This window comes from Lepus europaeus, chromosome 8, assembly GCF_033115175.1.
Source record: "Lepus europaeus isolate LE1 chromosome 8, mLepTim1.pri, whole genome shotgun sequence".
NCBI classification, from domain to species: domain Eukaryota; kingdom Metazoa; phylum Chordata; class Mammalia; order Lagomorpha; family Leporidae; genus Lepus; species Lepus europaeus.
This window is the reverse complement of record NC_084834.1, coordinates 74,482,115-74,507,243: the sequence shown is the minus strand read 5'-3', so window position 1 is coordinate 74,507,243 and position 25,129 is coordinate 74,482,115. Positions and strand designations below refer to the sequence as shown.

Sequence of the window (25,129 nt, the reverse complement as noted above, 5' to 3'; positions counted from 1 at the left end):
TTAGGTATTTCTTCCACTGAATACCCTGGTTCACTGCTCTCAAGTTCTGCCTTCCACAAAGAAAAAGGATATAGACATAATTCAACCAAACTCTTTGTCATTTTGTATCAAGGACAACCTTTTCTTCAGTTTCCAATAAGATATTCCTCATTTCTGTTTAAGAGCTCAGTAGAATGGCTTTTATTATCCATATTTCTACCATAATTTGATAATCTTTCAGCAGACTATGGATCTCTTCTTCTGAGCCTGCACAAGAATTATCCTTAATGCTCTTTTCACATAAATCTAAGATTTTTCTAGTATGTACTGCACAAATGGTTATAGCCTTTATCCATCAACCAGTTCCAAAGTGACTTCCACAATTTCAGGTGTTTCTTACAGCAACATTCCACTTCTCGGTACTGTGGTTTTTTTTGGTTTTTGTTTTGTTTTTAATCTTGGTCCAATCCTGCTGCTATAATTAAATTGTTGAAACTGTGTAATTTATAAAGAACAGAATTCTATTTTGTTAAAATTCTGGAGACTAGGAATCCATGATCATGGTGCCAGTAGGTTTGGTGTCTTGTGAGGGGCCTCTATGCTTCCAAAACAGTGACTTGAATATGCTGTGTCCTCCAGAAGAAAGAACAGTGTATCCTCACATGGCAAAGGTGAGAAAGGCAAATAGGGCTCAGCTGTTTCCTTTCAGCCCATTCATAAGGGATTTTATAATTCACTGATGAGGACACTGCCCTTCTCCATAGTCTGCTCACTTCATGAGCCTCTAACTCTTAACACTGCTACATAGGGGATCATGTCTCAACATGAATTTTTGAGAGGCCAAAGTCATGCCACAGTGTAAGGTACTATAGGGCTTCAGAGCATGTCTCATATTTTTGTCTTTTCCTTAGAACCAAACCAAATTTCTCAATTACAGAATAAAATTACCAACAAATTTATCCAGAATCTGAGGTTTCCAAATATGGCATCAAACTATCTTTCCAGCTTTCTCTCTGGTTCTTTCCCTTGATACTACATTTCAGGCAGGTGAAATTGCTAACTGCTCTTCCATGCTTTTATGTGTTCTCTTTTATTTGTTTGGAATACTCTCCCCCTGCATTTCTTCTTTGTAAATGATTATCTACTGCTTAAGAGGCAGCCCAAATAAAGTTTTCTCAGTGTGTACCACAAAACTGGAAGTTGTCTTCCCCTTTTGAATTCTCACATTATTTTGTCACATGCTCTACCTTTTCTACCTCTCTGGTTGTCCCTTCTTGATCATCTGCGCTGGCTGCTTTCCTGTATTGACTCCTTATATTGTGGAGGTCCCTAGAATTTTACACTATGCCCTATTTTCTTCCCACTCTATGTGTATTTCCCAAGAAAGCTATTCTATTTCTTAGGATTCCAGTGATGACTAACACGCTGACTGAGTTTGGCCTAGATGAGCTCTCTTGAGATTCTAATTTATCCAACCTCCTGAATGTCTCAGCTTGTTTTATAAGCATTGTAAGCTTAGTATATGCACAACTGAACTCAAGCTTTTCTCCCATCAAATGTATTCCTTCATCAGAGAATTAATTTCCTGTTTCAGAGATGAAGCCACCATTTGCTCAAAGTAGAAAGACAAGTCATACTTTTACCTCCTACTCCTTTCCTGACATCCAAAGTTACTAATTCATGTTAATAAAAGTTACTAAATATTAAAAAATGGTCCATTTTTCATCAGATAAATTGCCATAAACCACTATTCAAGACATAAACGATTTCCTCCCTAAATACTGTAGTGGCCTTTCAACTGTTCTCCCACTTCTAGTCTTGTTCCTCTCCAATATAACTTCTATAATGGAGAATAATCTTCTTAAATGTAAGCTTGATTACAGCATTTCCTTGCTTAATGTTCTTCAATGGCTTCACATATAAGAAGAATGTCAAAACCTCTTAAATTCAGCATATGAGGCCTGGCCCTGACATATTCATGCATACCTTCTCATTCTCAACATGTTATGCTTTAGCTACACTACATTTTACTCTTCAAACCTGCCATGCCTTACCTCACTGAAACATAATGCATTCTATCTGCTGCCTTCCAACACTGATTTTTGCCCAGCTAACTTCATTACTTCAGAAGTTCTTTCTTCCAAAAGCTCTCTTACAGTCCCTCCATATATATCCTTATCAGAGTATCCGTCCTTTAATGATACCTCCACCTCACTTTTAAGATTGCCTGTTTAGCTACCATTCTTTTATTTGACACATAGTGAGAGCCCACCACATAAGGGCAATTGCATTCTCTCCTGCATATAGAATTCACTGAATGTGGGCTATTGCAGAGGCACATCTGGGATGTGAGAGTGGCCCAAGAAACACTTCCCAGTGACTCACGATCCCATCTATTTCTCTACTAAATAATTAAACAAAATTTGATTTCATAATTGTTTCTGGCTTCCTTAGTTTACCTAACAGTAGTTGTGGATAAGTTGGTCTTATTGGATTTGAAACACTTACAAATTGTTATACATTGTTAAGATAGGTTTGTAACTAGCCATTACCCAGAAGAGTTTTGCTTTGATGTCACTTTGGATATAATGAAGTGTAAAAAGCAAAAAGGCAGGGGCCGGCACTGTTGTATGGCAGGTAAAGCTGCCACCTGCAGTGCCAGCACCCCATATGGGCGCTGGTCCGAGTCCTGGCTGCTCCACTTCCCATCCAGCTCTCTGCTATGGCCTGGGAAAGCAGTGGAAGATGGCCTAAGTCCTTGGGCTCCTGCACCCGCGTGGAAGACCTGGAAGAAGCTCCTGACTACTGGCCAACTGGGGAGTGAACCAGCAAATGGAAGACCTCTCTCTCTCTCTCTCTCTCTCTCTCTGTTTCTGTCTCTGTCTCTCCTTCTTGCTCTGTGTAACTCTGACTTTCAAATAAATAAATAAATCTTAAAAAAAAGAATGTATCCATGACATTCCCTTAAAAAAAAAAAGAGGCAAACTGCAATGGTGACATACATGAGACTCATAGTCAGAACGCTGTGGTTAATAATTTTGCCACTTATTAGGTATATGATCTTGGTCAAGACCTTTACCCTCTCTGGGTCTCCATTTCCTCCTATGAAAAAGGCAATTCAAAAATCAAATGAGATAAAATAAAAGCATAGCACATAACAAAGGATTATCCAACATGCTATCTGTTGTTATTATTAGACACAATATAGATCAGATCTCCCATAAGGGAAACAGGATTTCCAAACCTCATTCTTCATTTTCCCTATACTTACATATTTTTTTTAATTTATTTGACAGATAGAATTAGACAGTGAGAGAGAGAGAGAGACAAAGAAAGGTCTTCCTTTTTCCGTTGGTTCACTCCCCAAGTGGCCCTATGGCTAGGGCGCTGTGCCGATCCGAAGCCAGGAGCCAGGTGTTTCCTCCTGGTCTCCCTTGCAGGTGCAGGGCCCAAGGACTTGGGCCATCCTCCACTGCCTTCCTGGACCACAGCAGAGAGCTGGACTGGAAGAGGAGCAACCGGACAGAACTCGGCGCCCCAACCGAGACTAGAACCCGGGGTGCCGGCGCCAAGACGGAGGACTAGCCTAGTGAGCCGCGGTGCCGGCCCTATACTTGTATTTTAATACACACATATTCACAGAAATGACAGAGAACACAAAGAAAATAGCACAAAATTTTGGTAAGTGCATTTAAAAGTATTAAAGATAACAAGACAAGGGCATGGACCAAAAAAAAAAAAAAAAAAAAGTCACAATTCAAAAAACCAGATGGGCAAGTGGTACAGAATAGTCATACTCTGACAATTTCTCAGCAACATGGTAACCCATTGAGCTGGGAAGGCAGGCTATCCGTAGTCAAGGACTAGTTAAGCTACTAGATTCACAATTAATATACAGGTGGATCTGCACAACATTCCCATCTTTCAGTTCCTTAATCTCCATGGTGCCTATGATCTTTCTCTTCCACCTATCTCAGCCACCTACTGACAAGGCCGCAAACCCTGAACGCCACTCTACTTTGTTTTTCTAGTTTGCTTTCCATCACCCAGCATGGCTATTTTGTACCTTCTCAACACCTGGTAACCTTCCACTCAAACACTCAAACATTCCTCCTTATTTCTGATTTTGCCTCATAACTTACTTTTTTTTTTTTTTTTTTTTTTTTTTTTTTTTAAGGTTAAGGGTCTTTTGATGGGGAAATCTGACAGCCCAGAGGGAAGGGGATAACTGACACTTTATGGTGAAAAAGCAGCAGTGTCAAACAGAAACTCTCTCACCTCCTGCCCTGAATCTATCCATCTGCATCTCTACCCATAATCACTGCCTTGCTTTTTAAAAAAATTATCTTTTATTTATTTGAGGCACAAACACACATAGACAGTGGGAGAGAGTGAATGAGTAAGGTGTCAATTTTCGCACTTCTGCTGCACAAATGCTAATTAACCCCGTGGAAAATATGGGAGCGGCGTCCAAACCCCCAGTCGGATCGTCCACAGGCGCTGCACACCCACAGAGGCCTTCTAAATGTATTGCCGGACACATCCCGCGCATGCAACTGTCCTGAATGCGAAAAAAAGCACCAACCTAACCAGCTTGTCGGCTGTGACAAAGCCATGTGAGGGTCCAGGGGTGAGGACGCGGGGGACGGTGGGTGCCAACCCGGGATCAGCAACCCCTCCCGTCATGGGGGCATGCGATAGCTCGTTCGCAGGGATGCACCACGCGCACCTGCCTGCGCTCGGTGAAATAATAACGGTGCAGTTAATTTTGACAGAAAAATCTCTTTTTGTTACTCGCCATTACCAATAAAATGTGAGAAAAAGGAGGAAAAAGAGGAGTTAGCGAGGGAAGAGAGCTGTGCGGTAAGAGTGAGGAAACGAGACGGGCCGGGGAAGGCGACCGGGACTGCTTCCCGCGCGCTTGGGAAAGCAGCCCGGGTGTGCTTCGAACTGAAGGAAAACAAACGACCACAGGCCTGGAAACCAAGGAGAAACGGGCCGTACCTACGACTTCTTTAACAATCCTTCGCCGGCGTGGGAGCGCCCCAGGCGCCCGGCAACGGTCGCAGACACCACGCGCCGCTGCGCGTGGCCCCGGGTGCGGTAGCGCCGCCACGCGGCAAGCATGCGCCCGCTACCGCGAGAACAGCCGAGTCTGGGCGGCAGCGGGAGGCGGGACTAACGGCAGCGGGCGGGGCTGGAGGCGGCGGCGCGCTGGAGTGACGTCTGCCTGACCGCGCCTAGGGCGGGGCAGGGGCCGTGCCCCTGAGAATTCTGACGTGTTTTTGGTCTGTTCAACCCTTTCCTTTCGCTGTGTCTTCCTTAAATTGACGAATAGGGTTGTAAGAGTGAAGGGACAGAGTTGGCGTCACCGGGCTTTTTAGGAAGGAGCGGCCGGGGCTGCACGTGCCGGAAGTAACTTAGCGGAACTCAGCTCGCGAGTACGCTTACGTCCTTGGAAGAAGCGCGATCTCAGGAGTCGCGAGGATCCGGGCTCAGCGTTTAGCAGTGGCGTGTGCTAGCTGTGGGACCGAGGCATTACGTAATGTGCCTGACGTTGTTTCCTCAGCTCCGAAGGCTGCGGTGTTGATGAGACGTGGAAAGCGTCTGGGGTAAGGCTCGGCACAAAGCAAACAGGAAATGTGCTTATCAGTATAATTCCCCAAACCTCTCTCCCCGGTGAAACAAATGAACACAGAGCTGCTCAGCTTGGAGGTGCGCCCCACCAAGCTTCTTTAATAGAAGCCTCAAGCTTCTTGAGTTACACGAAAAACAATTGCTATTGGAAAAAGGCCAAACTTGTTAGAAGACAACCTGTCTTCTCCTATTTAACTTCTCTCCTGAGACGCAAGACAGCGTTCACTGCTGAACAATGTATTCCTCAGTGTTTTTTCCTAAAGTTATTTCCTCTACTGGGAGTGTATTCTTTCTCCCTTTCTTATTGGTCACGTAAGATCTGATTCCAGTTACAACTCTTTTTTGGGTGACTGAATAAGAAATTATTTTTTAAGTAACAGTTTCCTGCCTTCAGTGTGGTATAGCTACTTCAGGAACAATTGAAAGTTAACTTTCTTTCTTGTTTTAGGAGGATACACGGTGTGTATGTTTAGATTATAGAGCACAGGAATTGCTTTGTTCTCATGGGAAAAGCAGGTAGATTCCCAAGGGCACTGGGAATAGGGGGAAACGCCAGGGTTGGGAAGGAGGACGTTTGTGGGCATCCAGTGCCCTGCGTGGCACTGCTCTTTGCTCCAGATAACGATGGACTCTGGGAAAGTTACATACTTAAGGTCCATCTAAACAGGATGGAGGGAACATTAACAAATGAGTTTTGCAATTCTCACGAGATCAGAGGACAAAAGCTAGATTTAATTAGACTCAGTTAAAAACTGCTATTTCTTTTAAAATGGCACAACTTAATTTTCATCTGCTACAGAGAACTACATAAATAAGTTATATGGAAATGCAATGTTCTGGAACCAGTTTTGTGGCACAACAGCCTACAGCTGCTGCCTGTGATGCTGGCATCCTTGGCATCCCGTATGGGTGCCGTTTGAAACCTAGCTTCCAATCCAGTTCCCTCCAAATGGCCGGGGAAAAACGTCAGAGCATGGTCCAAGTACTTGAGCTCCTGCTATCTGTGTGGGAGACCAAGATGAAGCTCCTGGTTCCTGACTCCGTTGTGGCTCAACCTTGACCATTGCAACCATCTGGGGAGCGAACCAGCAGATGGACGATCTCTCTCTGGCCCCTTCTCTCTGTAAGTCTTGACTTTCAAATAAACAAATACGTCTTCAAAAAAAAAAAATCCTCTACAACATTTAAAAAAAAATCCATTTATTTTTAATAGTCCATTTATTTGAAAGTAGCATAATGAAAATTTAACAGTGGTTTAAAAAATGATACATTTTCTTATAAACAATTATCAGTAAGTTAAAATAATTATATTTACAACATCACAGAAAGAAACTTTTGAGGAAAAAGAACCTTATTCATGATCTTTTTCCCACTATTTTTGACATGAAAAGTTATACAATATCTTCTGAAATCACTTCAATAAAAATTTGGCCAATGATCTGTTTAGTTTGATTTCAGTGCCAACTTTCTTTTCTAATTTTCTCTCTCACTGTTTCTGTTTATGAATCTCAAGTGTAAACTACCTACTATGCTCCAGGCGTTACTGTTTTTAAACTTCGCTATTGTGCCAGCCTTTGACTTGCTTGTTTCCATCTTCACCTTGCTCTCTAATATTAAGCAGCCATCCAAATGCTCTGCATTCTGAAAGGTCCCATTCAACTGTTACCTCCTCTATGTTTTTTTTTTTTTTTAATCAATTTCCCCACTGGGAACACTTCTGAATGATTCATTTGGATGACAACTATTTGTACATGTTTTCTTGTAAGGTTCTCAAAATCAAGGTTTGTGTCTTAATTATGTTTATATTCTCCATAGCATCAGTACTAGAATTCAAGTTTCATTAAAAGCAGAGCCATTGAATATCTTGTTTACTACTGTATGCTATCATACCTAGCATAATGCCTGGTGTATATTCAGTTAATAAGAGTATTTTGAGGGCCGGCGCCGTGGCTCACTAGGTTAATCCTCCGCCTGCGGTGCCGGCATCCCATAAGGGCACCGGGTTCTAGTCCTGGTTGCTCCTCTTCCAGTCCAGCTCTCTGTTGTGGCCCGGGAGGGCAGTGGAGGATGGCCCAAGTGCTTGGGCCCTGCACCTGCATGGGAGACCAGGAAGAAGCACCTGGCTCTTGGCTTTGGATTGGCGCAGCGCCAGCCATAGCAGCCATTTGGGGAGTGAAGCAATGGAAGAAAGACCTTTCTCTCTGTCTCTGTGTCTATAACTCTTACCTGTCAAATAAATTCATAAAAAAATATAAACTCCATGATGGTAGCAATTTATTTCATTCATTGCAAAGTCTGAATGTTGCCAAATGAATAAATTATTTCTTGAAGGCTTAGCATTCATTATATACAACAAAAATTCTTCAGTTTATAAGAGTACTTCAAATAGTTCATGGACAATGAATTTAAAAGATGAGCTTAGGGGCTGGCACTATGGCTCACCAGGTTATAATGTGGCCTGCAGTAACAGCATCGCATGTGGTTCCAGTCCTGGCTGCTCTGCTACCTTTGTAGCTCCCTGCTAATGCACCTGGAAGACAGTAGAGGATGGCTCAAGTGTTTAGGCCCCTCCCACATAGGAGACCCCAGAGGAAGCTCCTGGCTCCTGAATTTGGTCTGGCGCAGACCCAACCTTTGTGGCCATTTGGGGAGTGAACCAGCAAATGGAAGACTTTTCTGCCGCTCCTTCTCTCTCTATCAAACAAATAATAAAATCTAAAAAAGTAAAAATGAGTTTAAGGGTGAACATTTAGCCTAGTGATTAAGATGCCAGTTAGGGCATCTGCATTCCATATCAAAGTATCAGGGTTCAATTCTGGGCTCCTGCTCCTGTCTCCAGTTTCCTGCTAATAAAGACGCTGGGAGGTAGTGGTGATAGCTCAAGTAATTGGGTGTCTGCCATCCACATGAGCGATTGGGAGGCAAATCCCAGCTCTGGCCATTGTGGGCATTCTGGGGAGTGAATCAGTGCCTGGGAGTTTTCTGTGTGTGTCTCTCTCAGCCTCTCAAAAAAATGTTGATTTTGATGCAAAGAATTCTGACATCCATACATAGTTTTTTTCATGATATGCGTTTTGTCATGAACTACGAGAAAATCTCTTTTATGCATGGATTTCAAAAACATTTGCAACAAAGTGAACTTATATTTTAATTCAGTTTTTCCATAAACTTTTTGAAGTGCCCTCATATATCTTCACAAAAATTAAATATAAAGCATTTATTATTTTAGCCAATTAATTCAGCAGATGATATATATATATATATTTAAAGATTTATTTATTTATTTGAAAGGCAGAGTTACAGAGAGCCAGAGGCAGAGAGAGAGAATTCTTCCATCCGTTGGTTCACTCCCCCAATGGCTGCAATGGCTGGAACTGGACAAACCCGAAGCCAGGAGCCAGAAGCTTCTTCTGGATCTCCCACGTGGGTGTAGAGGCCCAAGCACCTGGGCCATCTTCTGCTTTCCCAGGGCATAACAAACAGCTGGATTGGAAGTGGAGCAGCTGAAACTTGAATCCGTGCTCATATGGGATGTTGGCACTGAAGGCGGTGGCTTTACCCTCTACGCCACAACGCCGACCTGGATGATGTATCTTTCTATGAATGATATATGCCCCAATACTGCAGGAGTATAATGTAAAAAAATCAAGATAAAATGGGTATTAAGAGTAGTTTGGGGGCTGGTGCTGCGGCTCAATAGGCTAATCCTCCGCCTGCTGCACCGGCACACTGGGTTCTAGTCCCAGTCGGGGCACTGGATTCTGTCCCAGTTGCCCCTCTTCCAGGCCAGCTCTCTGCTGTGGCCCGGGAGTGCAGTGGAGGATGGCCCGGGTGCTTGGGCCCTGCACCTGCATGGGAGACCTTTCTCTCTGTCTCTCTCTCTCTCACTGTCCACTCTGCCTGTCAAAACAAAAAACAAACAAACCAAAAAACCACATTTTTTCTTTATCTCAGTATAGGAAAAATACTAATCCTGACATGTTTGATAATAAGGCAGGATCATTCCAGATTTACTGCAAATTGTTTTAAATTGCAACCATTTGCTTTTGAGAGATATGGAAATCTTTTAATGTGAAGGAGAGTAGATTGAAAAGATCCTAACTGTGCATAATCATGCTATGTCATAAGACTGCATTAAGACATCAAAATTAGTTGTTTTGCTGAAAATGGATGCTTGCTCATCCTTTCCTTACGCTGTCTGAGATCTCTATGCCTAGACTGCCTTCTCTCACTTCATGCAAGCTGCCTTCAATCACAGGCAGCCAACACTGACAGCTTCCCAGTAGTACCACCTCTAAATTCACTAAGACTTCAGCCCTCCTCCACTTCCAGGGATAGTGCATCCTTCCTTTGTACTTTATGTATGCCTCTATTAATATCCCAAACCCTTGTTTGTATTTTTACATTAACCTTGTATATTAGTTTTGTGAGTTTGTCCCTTCTTCACTTAGCAACTTCATAAACTTAGCAACTTAAAACAGCACCCATCTGTTAGCTCACATTTTGATAAATCAGAAATCCGAGTAGTCTGAGTTGGGTTCTCTGCTGAGGATCTCACCAAACCAAAATCAGGGTGTTGGCCAGGCTTTGCCCTGGAATCTTGGAAAAACACCACTTTCCAGCTTTCTCTGGTTATTGCTGGAATTTAATGCCTGGTGCTTGTAGGGCTAACCACTGGCTAAGGGCCATTCTTAGCTTCTAGAGACTGCTCCAAGGACTTCTGTGTTTCCCCTCCAGTCTGCAGAGCCAGCAACAATACATAAAATCTTTGTGCTTCAAATCTCTGATTTTTCTCTCTGCTACCATTTGTTTTGCTTTTAAAGGGCTCATGAGATTTGATGAGGGATGCCCACCAGTATAATCTCCCTTTTGATTAATTTTTTGGTCCACTGATTACTAGCTTTAGTTGCATCTGGGGAAAAAAAAAAAAAACTTTTGCATTCAGTATAATCACAGGTGTGCTATCCCGTCATTTTCATAGGGCAGGAAATCTTGTTGTGCCAGATTTTTCAAGGTCAGGAAGCATGCCCTACTGACCTTTTAACCCTGCCATAGAATACTGCAATGAGAGTGAGTACAGATTATTGGGTATTTATTATGTGTAATATACCATGTTAACTATTTCACATGAATTATTTAATCATCCATACCTTCCTGTTAGCCCCATTTAACAGATGTAGAGGAGTAGAAGACATGCCTGGTGTCATCTTGTACCATGATAGAGTATGGTTTCTGGAATTAGATCTGGATTAAATTATACCGCTGCCATGACCTAGCTGTATGATTTGGGGCTGGTATGTTGGATTTTTTTTTTTTTATCATCACCTCATTCTTCTTCTTCTTTTTTTTTTGTAACTGTTAAGATAAAAATAGTACTTATGTGATACTTGTGATTATTAAATAATATAAGGCATATAACACCTGTATTCCAGGGCCTGGTACTTAATTTCTTGCCTTATTTCTGCAATGTGGCATATACTGTGTATCATGGATAAAAAGGGGAGGGGGCACAGCTATTGTTCCACCTAAATATGATGACTTAAGATCACTTATAACTTCTCTTCCATTTTCATTTTTTGCTTAGTGTGAACATATTGGGCTTACAATGTATACAAAACTAGGAAATAACTAGAGCTATGTCTAAATACTTCTTGTCCGTTCTGTTTGAACCCTATATTTGACAATGCTGGGGCTTACAAATTAAAATACTTGTTCTTTTTTTTTAAATTTAAAAAAAAAAAAAGATGATCAAGGGGCCAGTGCTGTGGTGTGGAGGTAGGGCTGTGGCCTGCAGTGCTGGCATCTCACTTGGGCTCTGGTTTGAGTCCTGGCTGCTCCACTTCCCATCCAGCTCTCTGCTATAGCCTGGGAAAGCAATAGAAGATGGCTTAAGTCCTTGGGGACCTGCACCTGCATGGGAGACCTGGAAGAAGCTCCTGGCTCCTGGCTTCTGATTGGTGCAGCTCCAGCTGTTGCAGTCATCTGGGGAGTGAACCAGCAAATGGAAGACATCTCTCTCTCTCTGCCTCTCTGTAAACTCTGCCTTTCAAATAAATAAATAAATCTTAAAAAAAAATGACCAAGACAAGGTTCCTGCTTCTAAGGTGCTGATATTTAGAAGATAAACAAACTGAAAAAAGTGTTTTATTTGCTCTGAGGTATATATAGGGAACTCAAACGTTTGAGTATTGTTTATCTAAAGTTGGGTCTCAGTAAGTTCATTCAGTACTCTATCATGTTAATTCTGAGTTCACCATGGAAGATAGACTTTGTGACATTCAAGTGAGGCTTCACAAGGTGAGCCCTGTAGAATGGTTTGCATTTTCCAGTCTGACTTCACTGTCTCCACTACCTACAATAGCAACAGTCTAGCAATGAATACATTCTAACAAAGAGTATCTTGCACTGGGCACAAATTTCAGAGATCCAGTGGTGGGAGTCAAAAGGCCAGTACAAGACGTAGATATTTAGATGGCAGCTGTTAATGAGGAGAGACAGTAAAGAACCAGTTACATGCAGCTAAAAATAAAATGGTATAGGTTATTAGCAGTGTCTTATTGTGCCCTTTACTCATTTCTACACACTAGATTCATTTCTATTTCTTCTTCTCTGGGGCTACAAATGTTTTAACAGCATTTCAATTTAGTTGAACTGTATACGTTAACATGTATTCAAAGCCTTTTACTTGGGGAAAATGCTACTGATGACATGGCACACAGACTAACTGCATCTGCCTCAGCTTCACATCCCTTTTGCTGGCCAAATCCTAATCATCCCTTAGCCAAAGGCCTACTTCTCTGGGAAACTGTGCCTTAATTGCACCACTCCCCACTCCCCACCAGGTTAATTAGGTGACCCCGCTGTGAGCTCCCTGTAGTTCCTACACAATGGCACTTATATTGCTTTACAATCTTCATCTGTCTCCTTTGTAGACTGTCAAATTCTTAAGGACAGGAACAGTATTAGTTCTGATGATATGCCTGGGTTACCAAAGGCTCTCAGTAAATACCATTGGCCCTCCATATACATGGGTTCCACATCCATAGGTTCCACAATCAGAGATTTAACCAATTGTGGTTCAATTATATTAGGGAAAAATTTCTACAAAGTTCCAAAAAGCAAAACTGGAATTTAGTGCTACACTGAACCTATGTAATTGGACACTCACAAAACTGAAAGGATGTGCAGGCATTGTATTAGGTATTATGCGTGACACAGAGATGATTTAAAGTGTACAGGACAATATGTTTAGATTATATGCATTTTGTATGAGGGACTTAATTATCCATAGGTTTTGGTATTCATGAGAGGATCTTAGAACCAATTTCCCACTGATACTGAGGGACAACTGTATTTGTTGAATGAATCTAGTCTTAGAAAAGTGGAGGAACAAATAAGCATTAAGTTGATCATGCCCCCATTGTATGTAACTTTTGAAGTTCAGCTTGAAACATCTATCTGACCTTTGGAATGTCCAAACGGACATTATAGAACCATAGAACCATGGGCAACCAGAGTGAGGCTGACACTAAAATGAAGCCTGTTTAGAGAAGGTGAATATTCAGCTAGCTTTGAACAGAACTGTCTTAGTGGAAGAGCCTGAGATGGACGATTAATGAAGAGAGACACTTTCTGCAGATCAGCTGGGTGGGATTAGAATACTGATAATTCATTCATTTAACACATATTTAATAGTTACCTCAAAATTAGACTGAATGTGAATTTTAACTTAAAGAGTTTAGATGGGGTATGACAAGAAATAATAAATACTTCAAGTATACATATAACATAATAAAAGCTATAAACTCTTCATGAACACTACTGTTCTACAACCAGGGAAGACATGGGTAATACAAAAAAGCAGAAATGGACTGTTACAAAGTGGGATAAAATATAACCCATGCAGATAAGCCTCTCTTCTCATATTTTCTCTGCTGGCATGTCACGAAATTTGAAATTCCTGCCATAGAAGTCACTCTTTTGGTTTAGGTAATGTCTTTCAATAATGAGTTACCAAATCATGGTAACATCCAACAAAAATGTTGTTGTTCTGGCCCCAAAATTTGACTTTCTATTTTTCCCAGAGATACTGATGCTTAGAGATTCTGTTCAGCCTCTGCACAGCTGGAATAAGTCATCCTCAATAGAAGGAAGAGAGATGTGTCCAACTTCCACATCACTTCCTTAAAGGTAAATTGTTTTACACGTCCTTTCTTGTTTTCCTTCATCTGGAAGGGTAGAAAGAAAACATGGTAGAGGTCCACTTTTCACCTGCATGCTAAGCTAGGGCCCAGAAGAAGTTCATGATAGAAAGACATGGCAGCCTCCATCAACCAGCTCGTTTTCTTTCAAGCACAGTGTTTTTTTCTATTCTATTTTTCTATTCTATCTTCTTTCAAGCACTGTATTTTTTCTTCATCACAGCAGATTGTCTAATCCTAATTAATTTAATATTGATGAGGCTTGCAAAGATTTGAAAATAAACTTTCACCTAGAGAACTTAAGAACTTGAACATGTGCAACACAAGGAATGAAAAAAATAAGGGCTGGTTTGGGGCCACTGAAACAGCACTCTGAGTAGTGAGCTAAGAGATAGGATCAGGTCTTTTTTTTTTTTTTTTTTTTTAAGACTGATTTACTTATTTGAAAGGCAGAGTTACAGAGAGAGAGAGGGAGAGAGAGCTTCTTTCTACTGGTTCATTCCCCAAATGGCCTCAGTGGGCAGAGTTGGGATTGATAGAATCCAGAAACATCATCTGAGTCTCCCACTTGGGTTGCAGGGCCCTAAATACTTAGGCCATCTTCCACCGCTTTCCCAGACACATTAGTAGAGAGCTGGATTGGAAGTGGAGCAGTTGGGACATGAATCACTGCCCATCTGGGATGCAGGCATTGCAGGTGGCTTTAGTTGCTATACCACAACACCAGCGCAAGGATAAGGTTTTCTGACATCTAGACAGGGCAATAGCAAGAACCAATTAAAATACTTCATGTTCTTTAAAATTTTGGTGGAACCAATTATAATTCACAGAAAGAAGGTAAGGTAGAAATGGAGAAGAGGCATATTCACAGGGAAAGTGAGTACAGAAATTGATGAAGGACTACATTATGTTGTTTAAAAAAAAGATGAATAGTCATAAACAATTCTAGGCATGAGAGCCCATGTGACCATAAATCATGAACCCAGCTAACTGAAGAGGATGCTGCACTTGGTTTTTCCAAGGTTAATTTTAAATTGTGATAGTATGTGAACATAGATGTAATATATCCTTAGAAATCAAGACAAATAGTGAAGTAGTATTAAAAAAACAAAGTGACAGACTGAAGGTAGAGGGATTGGAGGTAGATGACGGAGGCTTGGAGATGCAGAACATTAACACTCACATAGTAAGAGGAAGCACTAAAAATGTTTCAAGAAATAGTATCCTTTGGTTTTATTACATTTTAAGCTTGAACATTATTACATATTTCAATATTCAGTTGATAAGAGCAGTCTCTGGCAGCTGTTTTCTAATCATTATGTTTGGCATTCTCTTTTCACCTCTAAGCTTGTGTAGAAGCTTCTCCTTCATCGTCATCTTTATTTTGATGTTCAAGTTTCTGAAGAAGTCTAGGGCCCAGCAAACCAATAAGTAGACTTCCAATTGGGGCTGTGATGAGGATGGCCAAAAATGCCACTGTCAACACATCCATTCCATAATCTTCTAATTGTTTGTCTCCATGTGATCTTGCTGTGTCCAAAGCCACAGATCCTATTGCAGCCTATAAAAGTTTAGGAGTAAAGTTAGAAACATCATAAGATAAGCAGATATAAAATAGTGAATGATTTTACTGTTTGTAGGAACAAATTGCTTACTCTTTTACTCAACCAAGGAAGTTCTATGCGCCTCCTTCCAAAGTGTACTGCAGTTTGTTTTGATTATCTAAAAACTCTCCCTGCCCTTTCTTGGAGACAAACTAATGATTCAAATGTACTTGTTTGCATAGGGTAGAGCTACATAAATATCAAGCAAGTACATTTCACAACACAAGGCAAATACAGACTCACAATATGAATTAAATACAGCATGATGTTCCTATATACTAAATTTCTCCCGAGTAAAGATGAAAGCTATTGTGTCATTCTTTTATCTTTAGGAATCTGGAATTAAGAATAAGACACAAATATGCAGTGATACCTATTGGAAGATGAAAAAGTTTTAAATGAGTAAGTATTGCTTTAGAGACTAAACTAATTGTCACCTATCATGAAAGTGGTGGCTCATTTAAATCTTGAAGTTAATCTGGTTAGGCTTTTGATTAACTCTTTGCTTCAGGAGTTGGTGAAATGTTATATTTAAAATGCATCCATGGAAGGGTGGGTTTTCAGTCTAGCTGTTAAGATAACTGGTAAAAGGGGCCAGTGTTGTGATACAGCAGATTAAACCTCCGCCTGCAATGTCAGCATTCCATATGGGCATCGGTTCAAGTTCTGGCTGCTCCAATGCCTACCTAGTTCCCTGCTAATGTGCCTGGAAAAGCACAGAAGATAGCCCAAGTGCTTGGGCTGCTGCACCCACATCGGAGACACAGATGGAGTTCCAAGTTCCTGGCCCAGCACTGGCTGTTGCAGCCATTTGGGGAATGAACCAATAGATGGAAGATTCTCCCTCTTTCTCTCTCCTCACCCTCTCTATAATTCAAATAAATAAATTTTAAATATATATATAGTATGTGTATGTGTATGTATATGTGTGTGTGTGTATATATATATATATATAAATATAAACAAATATATACTGGTAAGATATCCACATCCCATATTGGAGTACCTGGATTTGATACCTGGCTGATTCTTGACCAGTTTCTTTCTAATGCAGACCCAGAAGGCACAAGGCAATAGTGATGGCTCAAGTAATTAGGTTTCTGCCACTCATATGGAAGACCTGGACTGAGTTTCTGGATCCTGTCATTGGGACCAGGACAGATAGGGAGTGGACCAGCAGATGGGCACATGTACTCTCTGACTCTGTCTCTGCTTCTCAAATAAAAATATATTTATTGAAAAATATGATGAAAATTTTCATTTACTTTTAGAGGCAAAATACAGTACTATCAATGCACATGTGGGGAAAATCTAGTAATCAACCTGGTTATCACTTAGTGTACACAGCAGAACAATGCTGGCCTGTAAAACAATGAAACAGAGGAAAATATCAATGTACTTTGGACAGAATGGCAGAGACTACTAGTTGCCTACAGATATTTAAATGCCCTTTTTCCTTCTTTAATAAAACTGCCAAGTTTCAAATGGTCACACTGCTGTCCAGAGGTATTTTTTTTAATCCAGCCTCTTTTGCAGATAGATGAAGCTGTGTATCTAACGATTAAGGGGAGAGTGGAGTTGATAACTACTACCTGTAGACTGTACCCTGATAAGGCATGGACACATCGACCTTATTACTGGATGAGAAAAAGGGAAGTCAGACCCAGGGATAGAGGGCACATACTGGGGATGGTGTTCACGTTGTGGCTCTCGAGTGCCCATGCTAGATTGCTGAGTCAGAAATAAACATTTTCCTCATTTTGTCTCTGTGTTGGGTGCTCTATATTACTGCAGGTAACCTCCTGCCATAATTGACTCCACATTTTATGAATTTGTGACAAGAATTGTACGTTACAACACACATTGCTCTTTTTGTGTATGTATGTCTTATTGTATGTATATATGCTGAATCATGATTTTTTTTAAAGATTTATTTATTTATTTGAAAGAGTTACACAGAGAGGAGAGGCAGAGAGCAAGAGAGAGGTCTTCCATCTGATGGTTCACTCCCCAATTCGCCGCAACGGCCGGAGCTGCGCCAATACGAAGCCAGGAGCCAGGAGCTTCTTCTGGGTCTCCCACGCGGGAGCAGTGGCCCAAGGACTTGAGCCTTCTTCTACTGTTTTCCCAGGCCATAGCAGAGAGCTGGATTGGAAGTGCGGCAGCCGGGTCTTGAACCGGCGTCCATATGGAATGCTGGTGCTTCAGGTCAGGGCGTTAACCTGCTGTGCCACAGCACCGGCCCCTGAATTGTGATTATACTTCTCATAGCAGTCATGGATAAAAAATTTTGACAAACACTAATAGAAAGAAAATTTGTATATGTATACATGCATATATACATAGACATATGTATGTTTTATTGCTCATGAAGTGACAGGAGAAAAACAAAATTCTATATAATACTTGCTTCCAAAGAACACACATTATCCAATACATGTTAGATAATTGCTCTGTATCTTAAAATTTGTTTTGGGGGTAGCAAAGTGCTGTCTTTGAAACTTCAACATTTAGAAACAAATTTTGGGGCCAGCGTTGTGGAATAGTGGGTAAAGCTGCTGCCTGCGATGCTGGCATCCCATATGGGTGCTGGTTTGAGATCCAAGTGCTCCACTTTTAATCCAGCCTCCAGCTAATGTGCCTGGGAAAGCAGTGGAAGATGGCCCAAGTGCTGGGAACCCTGCACCTATGGGGGATCCATAAGAAGTTCCAGGCTCCTGGCTTCAGGTTGGCCTAGCCATGGCCATTGTAGCCATTTGGGTAGTAAACCAGTGGAAGGAATATCTCTCTGTCTCTTCCTCTCTCTGTGTAACTCTTTCAAATAAATAAATAAATCTTAGAAAAAATAAATCTCTGATACTCTGGAGAATCCCACAAGAATCTCAAAAAAGAGTCACGGATCACCACTTACCTGGAAAGGAGATGAACTGTGGAAACTCCATAGTAAAACACTGAAAATTTACCACTAGCCATGAAGATTAAAAGTAAAGTGGAGTTATAAGTCAGGAGCTGAGGCAATGCCTAACGGCTGTTAGGGACACACTCCTAATCATTCCAAGTAGACATCTCTGGTCAGTCAGATAACAGTGTGCTATGGAAAATACCCTCCTACCCATGCTGCCTGGACAGTTCAAACATAAGTAAGGCGGGAACAGTATTGACTGGACTGTTCAACTATAAGCAAGGAGGAACCAGCATTGATTGCACAAGTTGGAGGATGGCAAGTGGAGAACTGCCGAAAATGAGGATAAAAAGGGAGCTCTTGCACCACTCTTGATCCTCTCAGGGATCATGGCCCAGTGTGTGTGAACCTCTGGATCTCCACACATCTGGAGCTGAAGAGGTGGCCTGCTACTCTGCAAGGAGCAGGTAGCAGCACAAGCTGACCTGCAGAGCTGTCCCTGAACTGTAAACCCACTGTGTGTGTGTGTGTGTGTGTGTGGCCCAGTGTGAGCGAGCCTCTGGATCTCCTCGCACTTGGAGCTGAAACGCCAGTTCGCTAGCCTCCATGCTAAGCGACACAAGGCGACTACGGGATCAAAACTCCAGCCGAGATGCTGTCTCACCGCTTTGCCTGCAGTCCTTTTCAGCCTGCTGCCAGACCTGACCACAAAGCCGGACCAGGCCTCTCAGCAGGGGACCTCTCCAACTTCTCATCTGGTCCGCCTGGTAACTTTGAGCCTACTGCCCAGAGTGACAGCCTTCCCACAACTTCCTGCTTGTAAGTGACTGATCTGAGATCTGTCTCTGCTGAGACATGGAGCTCTGGACCTTGAACGCTGACACTCTTTTTTTCATGACCATGATACGAGCCTTGAAAACGCAGTTTTTACAAATAATGTTAGTTGGGGCCGGTGCAGTGGCGCAGTGGGTTAATGCCCTGGCCTGAGGTGCCAGCATCCCGTATGGGCGCCGGTTCGAGACCCAGATGCTCCACTTCCAATCCAGCTCTCTGCTATGGCCTGGAAAAGCAGTGGAGGATGGCCCAAGTCCTTGGGCCCCTGCGCCCACATGGGGGACCAGGAGGAAGCTCCTAGCTCCTGGCTTCGGATCGGTGCAGCCCCGGCTGTTATGGCCAATTGGGAAGTGAACCATCGGATGGAGGATCTCTCTCTCTCTCTGCCTCTCCTCTCTCTGTATAACTCTGACTTTAAAATAAATAAATAAGGTGGAGCCAAGATGACGGAATAGTGAGGGAGCAAACTGATAGTCCGGGAAAAGATAGTTTAATAAAAGTGCAGTTACTGTAGTCTCAGGAAAAGGCTCGGGAAAAATTGCAGAGGAAACTCTCCTGGATCTACTGGATGTGACATGGAGGACCTACGGGGAGAGAAAGGATGCCCATGGCGCAGAGGACAGCCTCAGAGTCTGCACGCCAGCGCTGGAAGGGGAGGTGAGACAAAAACCTCAGTAACCTGAGACATTGGTGGGGAAAGGCAGAACAAGGCCTGAGGCCCCACACCAGGCTGACTGGAGGAGAGAAAAAAATGAATAAATAAGGGTAACTGGCATGGACACTAGCCTCTCTCTCCACTCACCTTACAAAGCCGAGTAAAACAAAGAGCAGGCGCCATTTTGGACATACGTAAAGCGGCGCACGCCATCAACCAAGCAGAAAAACCTGACTCTGGTGGGGAGAAATAACAGGAGGTTAAGACCTAGTGAAAGTGTGCAGCTAACGAACTGAGTCTGTGAAAATCTGACCGTAGGCGAGAGAACTCACCGAGTACACAAACTTGGTAACCTTGGCAACCTGGTGAGAGACTGCGGAGAAATTTGAGACCACACTGAGGGCTGTATAAACCCTTTGTGTGGTCCCAAGGGTAGATCAGAAGAATACCCACAGGGGCCAGATTTCATACATCAGCTACGCTCAATTCCACTCAGTTGTGTGGAATTACTTCCCTTCTGAGTCAAAAAAAAAAAAAAAAAAAAAAAAGAGAGAGAGAGAGAGAGCCGAGAGAGAGAGAACACCTTTGACACCTTTGACACACCCTTAACCCTGAAGAACCAAACAGAGCTCTCTGGTCACACGCATCACAGCCTCTAAGGATCCATCAAAAGCAGACAGTCCACTTAACCAAGAGCCATAGTATAACAAGAAAAAACACCACAGCAAAGAAATCAAAGAATATCTGCAATATGTCAAACAACAAACATAGAAACCAAGGTAACAAGAATAAGGAAGACATTATGACGCCCCCAAATGAAAAAGACCCCAGTTCAAGATTATAAAGATGATGAGATAGAAGAAATGCAAGAAGCGGATCTCAAAAAATTGATAAGAACATTAAGAAGCTCTCAAAAACAAATTCTTGAACTACAGAAATCCTTAATGGACAAGATAGAAAATCTCTCTCGTGAAAATGAAATATTAAGGAGGAATCAAAATGAAATGAAACAACTAGTAGAACATGAAACTGTGATAGTGATGAGAAATCATAATGAAATGAAGAATTCAATAGATCAAATGACAAACACATTAGAGAGCCTTAAAAACAGAATGGGTGAAGCAGAAGAGAGAATATCGGACTTAGAAGACAGAGCACAGTAAAGTATACAATCAAACCAAAGAAAAGAGAAGGAAATTAGAAACCTAAAAAATATTGTTGGGAATCTCCAGGATACTATTAAAAAACCGAACATTCGGGTCAAGGCATGGAGAGGGAGAAAGGATTAGAAGGCCTTTTTAGTGAGATACTAGCAGAAATTTTCCCAGGTTTGGAGAAGGACAGAGACATCTAGTACAGGAAGCTTATAGAACCCCTAATAAACATGACCAAAAGAGATCCTCACCACAACATGCTGTAATTAAACTCACCACAGTGAAACATAAAGAAAAGATTTTAAAATGTGCAAGAGAGAAACGTCAGACCACTCTCAGAGGATCTCCAATAAGACTCACAGCAGACTTCTCATCAGAAATCCTACAGGCAAGGAGGGAATGGCCAGACATAGCCCAGGTACTAAGAAAAGCTGCCGGCCCAGAATATTATATCCTGCAAAGCTCTCATTTGTGAATGAAGGTGAAATAAAGACCTTTCATAGCAAACAGAAATTGAAAATTTGTTGCCACTCGTCCTGCCCTGCAAAAAGATGCTTAAAGATGTGTTACACACAGAAACACAGAAACATGGTCATCAATATGAACGAAGGTAAAGGAAGAAAACCTACCAGTAAAAAGATCATAGGAAGCTCAAAGCATATACTAGAAAATATCTTTGGGAAAATGGCAGGGCAAAGTCACTACTTATCAATAGTCACATTGAACGTTAATGGACTCAACTCTCCAGTTAAAAGGTACAGACTGGCTGAATGGATTAAGGAACAAAACCCATCTATTTGCTGCCTACAAGAAACACATCTTCCCAACAAAGATGCATGCAGACTGAAAGTGAAAGGTTGGAAAAAGATATTCCATGCCAACAGAAATGAAAAAAAAGCAGGTGTAGCCATATTAATATCAGACAAAATAAACTTTAACACAAAAACTGTTACTAGAGACAAAGAGGGACACTGTAATGATTAAGGGTTCAATTCAATAGGAAGATGTAACTATTTTAAATGTATATGCACCTAATTACAGGGCACTGGTTTATTTAAAAGGGATGTTAAGGGACTTAAAGGGATACTTAGATTCCAATACAATAGTACTGGGGGACTTCAATACTCCACTCTCAGAAATAGATAGATCACCCGGACAGAAGATCAACAAGGAAACAGCAGATTTAATGGACACTATTGCCCAAATGGATCTAACATATCTTCAGAACTTTCAATCCTACATTTAAAGCATTTACATTCTTCTCAGCAGTACATGGAACCTTCTCTAGGATTGACCACATACTAGGCCATAAAGCAAGTCTCAGCAAATTTAAAAGAATTAGAATCATACCATGCAGCTTCTCAGACCACAGCGGAATGAAGGTAGAAATTAGCAACTCAGGATTCCCTAGAGAGTATGCAAACACATGGACACTGAACAACATGCTCCTGAATGAACACTGGGACATAGAAGAACTTAAAAGAGAAATCAAAAATTTTCTGGAAGTAAATGAGGATAACAACGCAACATACCAAAACTTATGGGATACGGCAAAAGCAGTGTTGAGAGGAAAGTTTATAGCAATAGGTGCCTACATCAAGAAATTGGAAAGGCACCAAATAGATGAGCTTTCAATGCATCTCAAGGATCTAGAAAAACTGCAGCAAACCAGACCCAAATCTAGTAGGAGAAGAGAAATAATTAAAATCAGAGAAGAAATCAACAGGATAGGATAAAAAAAAACATACAAAAAATCAGCCAAACGAGGAGCTGGTTTTTTGAAAAAATGAATAAAACTGACACATCATTGGCTCAACTAACTAAAAAAAGAAGAGAAAAGACCCAAATAAATAAAATCAGAGATGAAAAAGGAAAAGTAACAACAGACATTACAGAAATAAAAAGAATCATCAGAAAATACTACAAAGAGTTGTATGCCAGCAAACAGGGAAATCTATCAGAAATGGATAGATTCTTGGACACATGCAACCTACCTAAATTGAATCATGAAGACAAAGAAAACCTAAACAGACCCATAACTGAGTTAGAAATTGAAACAGTAATAAAGGCCCTCCCAACAAAGAAAAGCCCAGGACCAGATGGTTTCACTGCTGAATTCTACCAGACATTTAAAGAAGAACTAACTCCAATTCTTCTCAAACTATTCAGAACAATCGAAAAAGATGGAATCCTCCCAAATTCTTTCTATGAAGCCAGCATCACCTTAATCCCTAAGCCAAAGAAAGATGCAGCATTGAAAGAGAATTACAAACCAATATCCCTGATGAACATAGACGCAAAAATCCTCAATAAAATTCTCGCCAATAGAATACAACAACACATCAGAAATATCATCCACACAGGCCAAGTGGGATTTATCCCTGGTATGCAGGGATGGTTTAATGTTTGCAAATCAATCAATGTGACACACCACATTAACAAACTGCAGAAGAAAAACCATATGATTATCTCAATAGATGCAGAGAAAGCATTCGATAAAATTCAACACACTTTCATGATGAAAACTCTAAGCAAACTGGGTATAGAAGGAACATTCCGGCCGGCACCGTGGCTCACTGGGCTAATCCTCCGCCTTGCGGCGCTGGCACACCGGGTTCTAGTCCCGGTCGGGGCACCGATCCTGTCCCGGTTGCCCCTCTTCTGGGCCAGCTCTCTGCTGTGGCCAGGGAGTGCAGTGGAGGATGGCCCAAATGCTTGGGCCCTGCACCCCATGGGAGACCAGGATAAACACCTGGCTCCTGCCATTGGATCAGCGCGGTGCGCCGGCCGCAGCGCGCCTACCACGGCGGCCATTGGAGGGTGAACCAATGGCAAAAGGAAGACCTTTCTCTCTGTCTCTCTCTCACTGTCCACTCTGCCTGTCCAAAAAAAAAAAAAAAAAAAAAAGAAGGAACATTCCTCAATACAATCAAAGAAATTTATGAAACACCCACGGCCAGCATCCTATTGAATGGGGAAAAGTTGGAAGTATTTCCACTGAGATCTGGTACCAGACAGGGATGCCCACTCTCACCACTGCTATTCAATATAGTTCTGGAAGTTTTAGCCAGAGCTATTAGGCAAGAAAAAAATGAAAGGGATACAAATTGGGAAGGAAGAATTCAAACTATCCCTCTTTGCAGATGATATGATTCTTTATTTAGGGGATCCAAAGAACTCTATTAAGAGACTATTGGAGGCCAGCGCCGTGGCTAATCCTCTGCCTAGCGGTGCTGGCACACCGGGTTCTAGTCCCGGGCAGGGTGCCGGGTTCTATCCCGGTTGCCCCTCTTCCAGGCCAGCTCTCTGCCATGGCCCGGGAGTGCAGTGGAAGATGGCCCAAGTGCTTGGGCCCTGCACCCCATGGGAGACCAGGAGAAGCACCTGGCTCCTGCCTTCGGATCATTGCAGTGCTCCAGCTGCAGTGCAGCAGCCACGGCGGCCATTGGAGGGTGAACCAACGGCAAAAGAAAGACCTTTCTCTCTGTCTTTCTCTCTCTCTCACTGTCCAATCTCCTGTCAAAAAAAAAAAAAAAGAGAGAGAGAGACTATTGGAACTCATAGAAGAGTTTGGCAAAGTAGCAGGATATAAAATCAATGCACAAAAAGCAATAGCCTTGGTATACACAGGCAATGCCACAGCTCAGAAAGAACTACTAAGAACAATCCCATTCACAAAAGCCACAAAAACAATCAAATACCTTGGAATAAACTTAACCAAGGATGTTAAAGATCTCTACAATGAGAATTACAAAATCTTAAAGAAAGCAATAGAAGAGGATACCAAAAAATGGAAAAATCTTCCATGCTCATGGATTGGAAGAAGCAACATCATCAAAATGTCCATTCTCCCAAAAGCAATTTATACATTCAATGTGATACCAATCAGGATACCAAAGACATTCTTCTCAGATCTGGAAAAAATGATGCTGAAATTCATATGGAGATGCAGGAGACCTCGAATAGCTAAAGCAATATTGTACAACAAAAACAAAGCCGGAGGCATCACAATACCAGATTTCAGGACATACTCTGGGGCAGTTTTGTTATCAAAACAGCATGGTACTGGTACAGAAACAGATGGATAGACCAATGGAACAGAATAGAAACACCAGAAATCAACCCAAACATCTACAGCCAACTTATATTTGATCAAGGATCTA

General features: G+C 41.8%; 2 protein-coding genes and 1 long non-coding RNA gene across 6 annotated transcripts in view; 1 reads left to right on the top strand and 2 right to left on the bottom strand.

Annotated features, from left to right (window-relative positions):
• SLC9B1 (solute carrier family 9 member B1) overlaps nt 1-5,077 on the bottom strand; it is a 133,405-nt gene extending 128,328 nt beyond the window's left edge. Inside the window, exon 1 of the mRNA XM_062199805.1 lies at nt 4,984-5,077. The gene's annotated coding sequence lies outside the window, so the exon portion shown is untranslated. The remainder of the gene's footprint in view (nt 1-4,983) is intronic.
• Nucleotides 5,078-5,250: 173 nt separating this feature from the next.
• On the top strand, nt 5,251-16,277 carry LOC133766036 (uncharacterized). 2 transcript variants are annotated; one of them, XR_009866639.1, is made up of 6 exons: nt 5,251-5,591; nt 6,416-6,739; nt 10,778-10,910; nt 13,701-13,806; nt 15,754-15,823; nt 16,061-16,277. It is a non-coding gene; the product is annotated as an uncharacterized LOC133766036 (long non-coding RNA). The 2 variants fall into 2 exon arrangements; XR_009866638.1 differs by having other exon boundaries at nt 5,251-6,739.
• Nucleotides 14,222-25,129, bottom strand: part of SLC9B2 (solute carrier family 9 member B2) — a 59,038-nt gene continuing 48,130 nt past the window's right edge. For all 3 annotated transcript variants that reach the window (XM_062199802.1, XM_062199801.1, XM_062199803.1), the window contains one exon: nt 14,222-15,378. In XM_062199802.1, the coding sequence (XP_062055786.1) occupies nt 15,160-15,378 (219 nt within the window). In that variant the 3' untranslated portion in view covers nt 14,222-15,159. The remainder of the gene's footprint in view (nt 15,379-25,129) is intronic.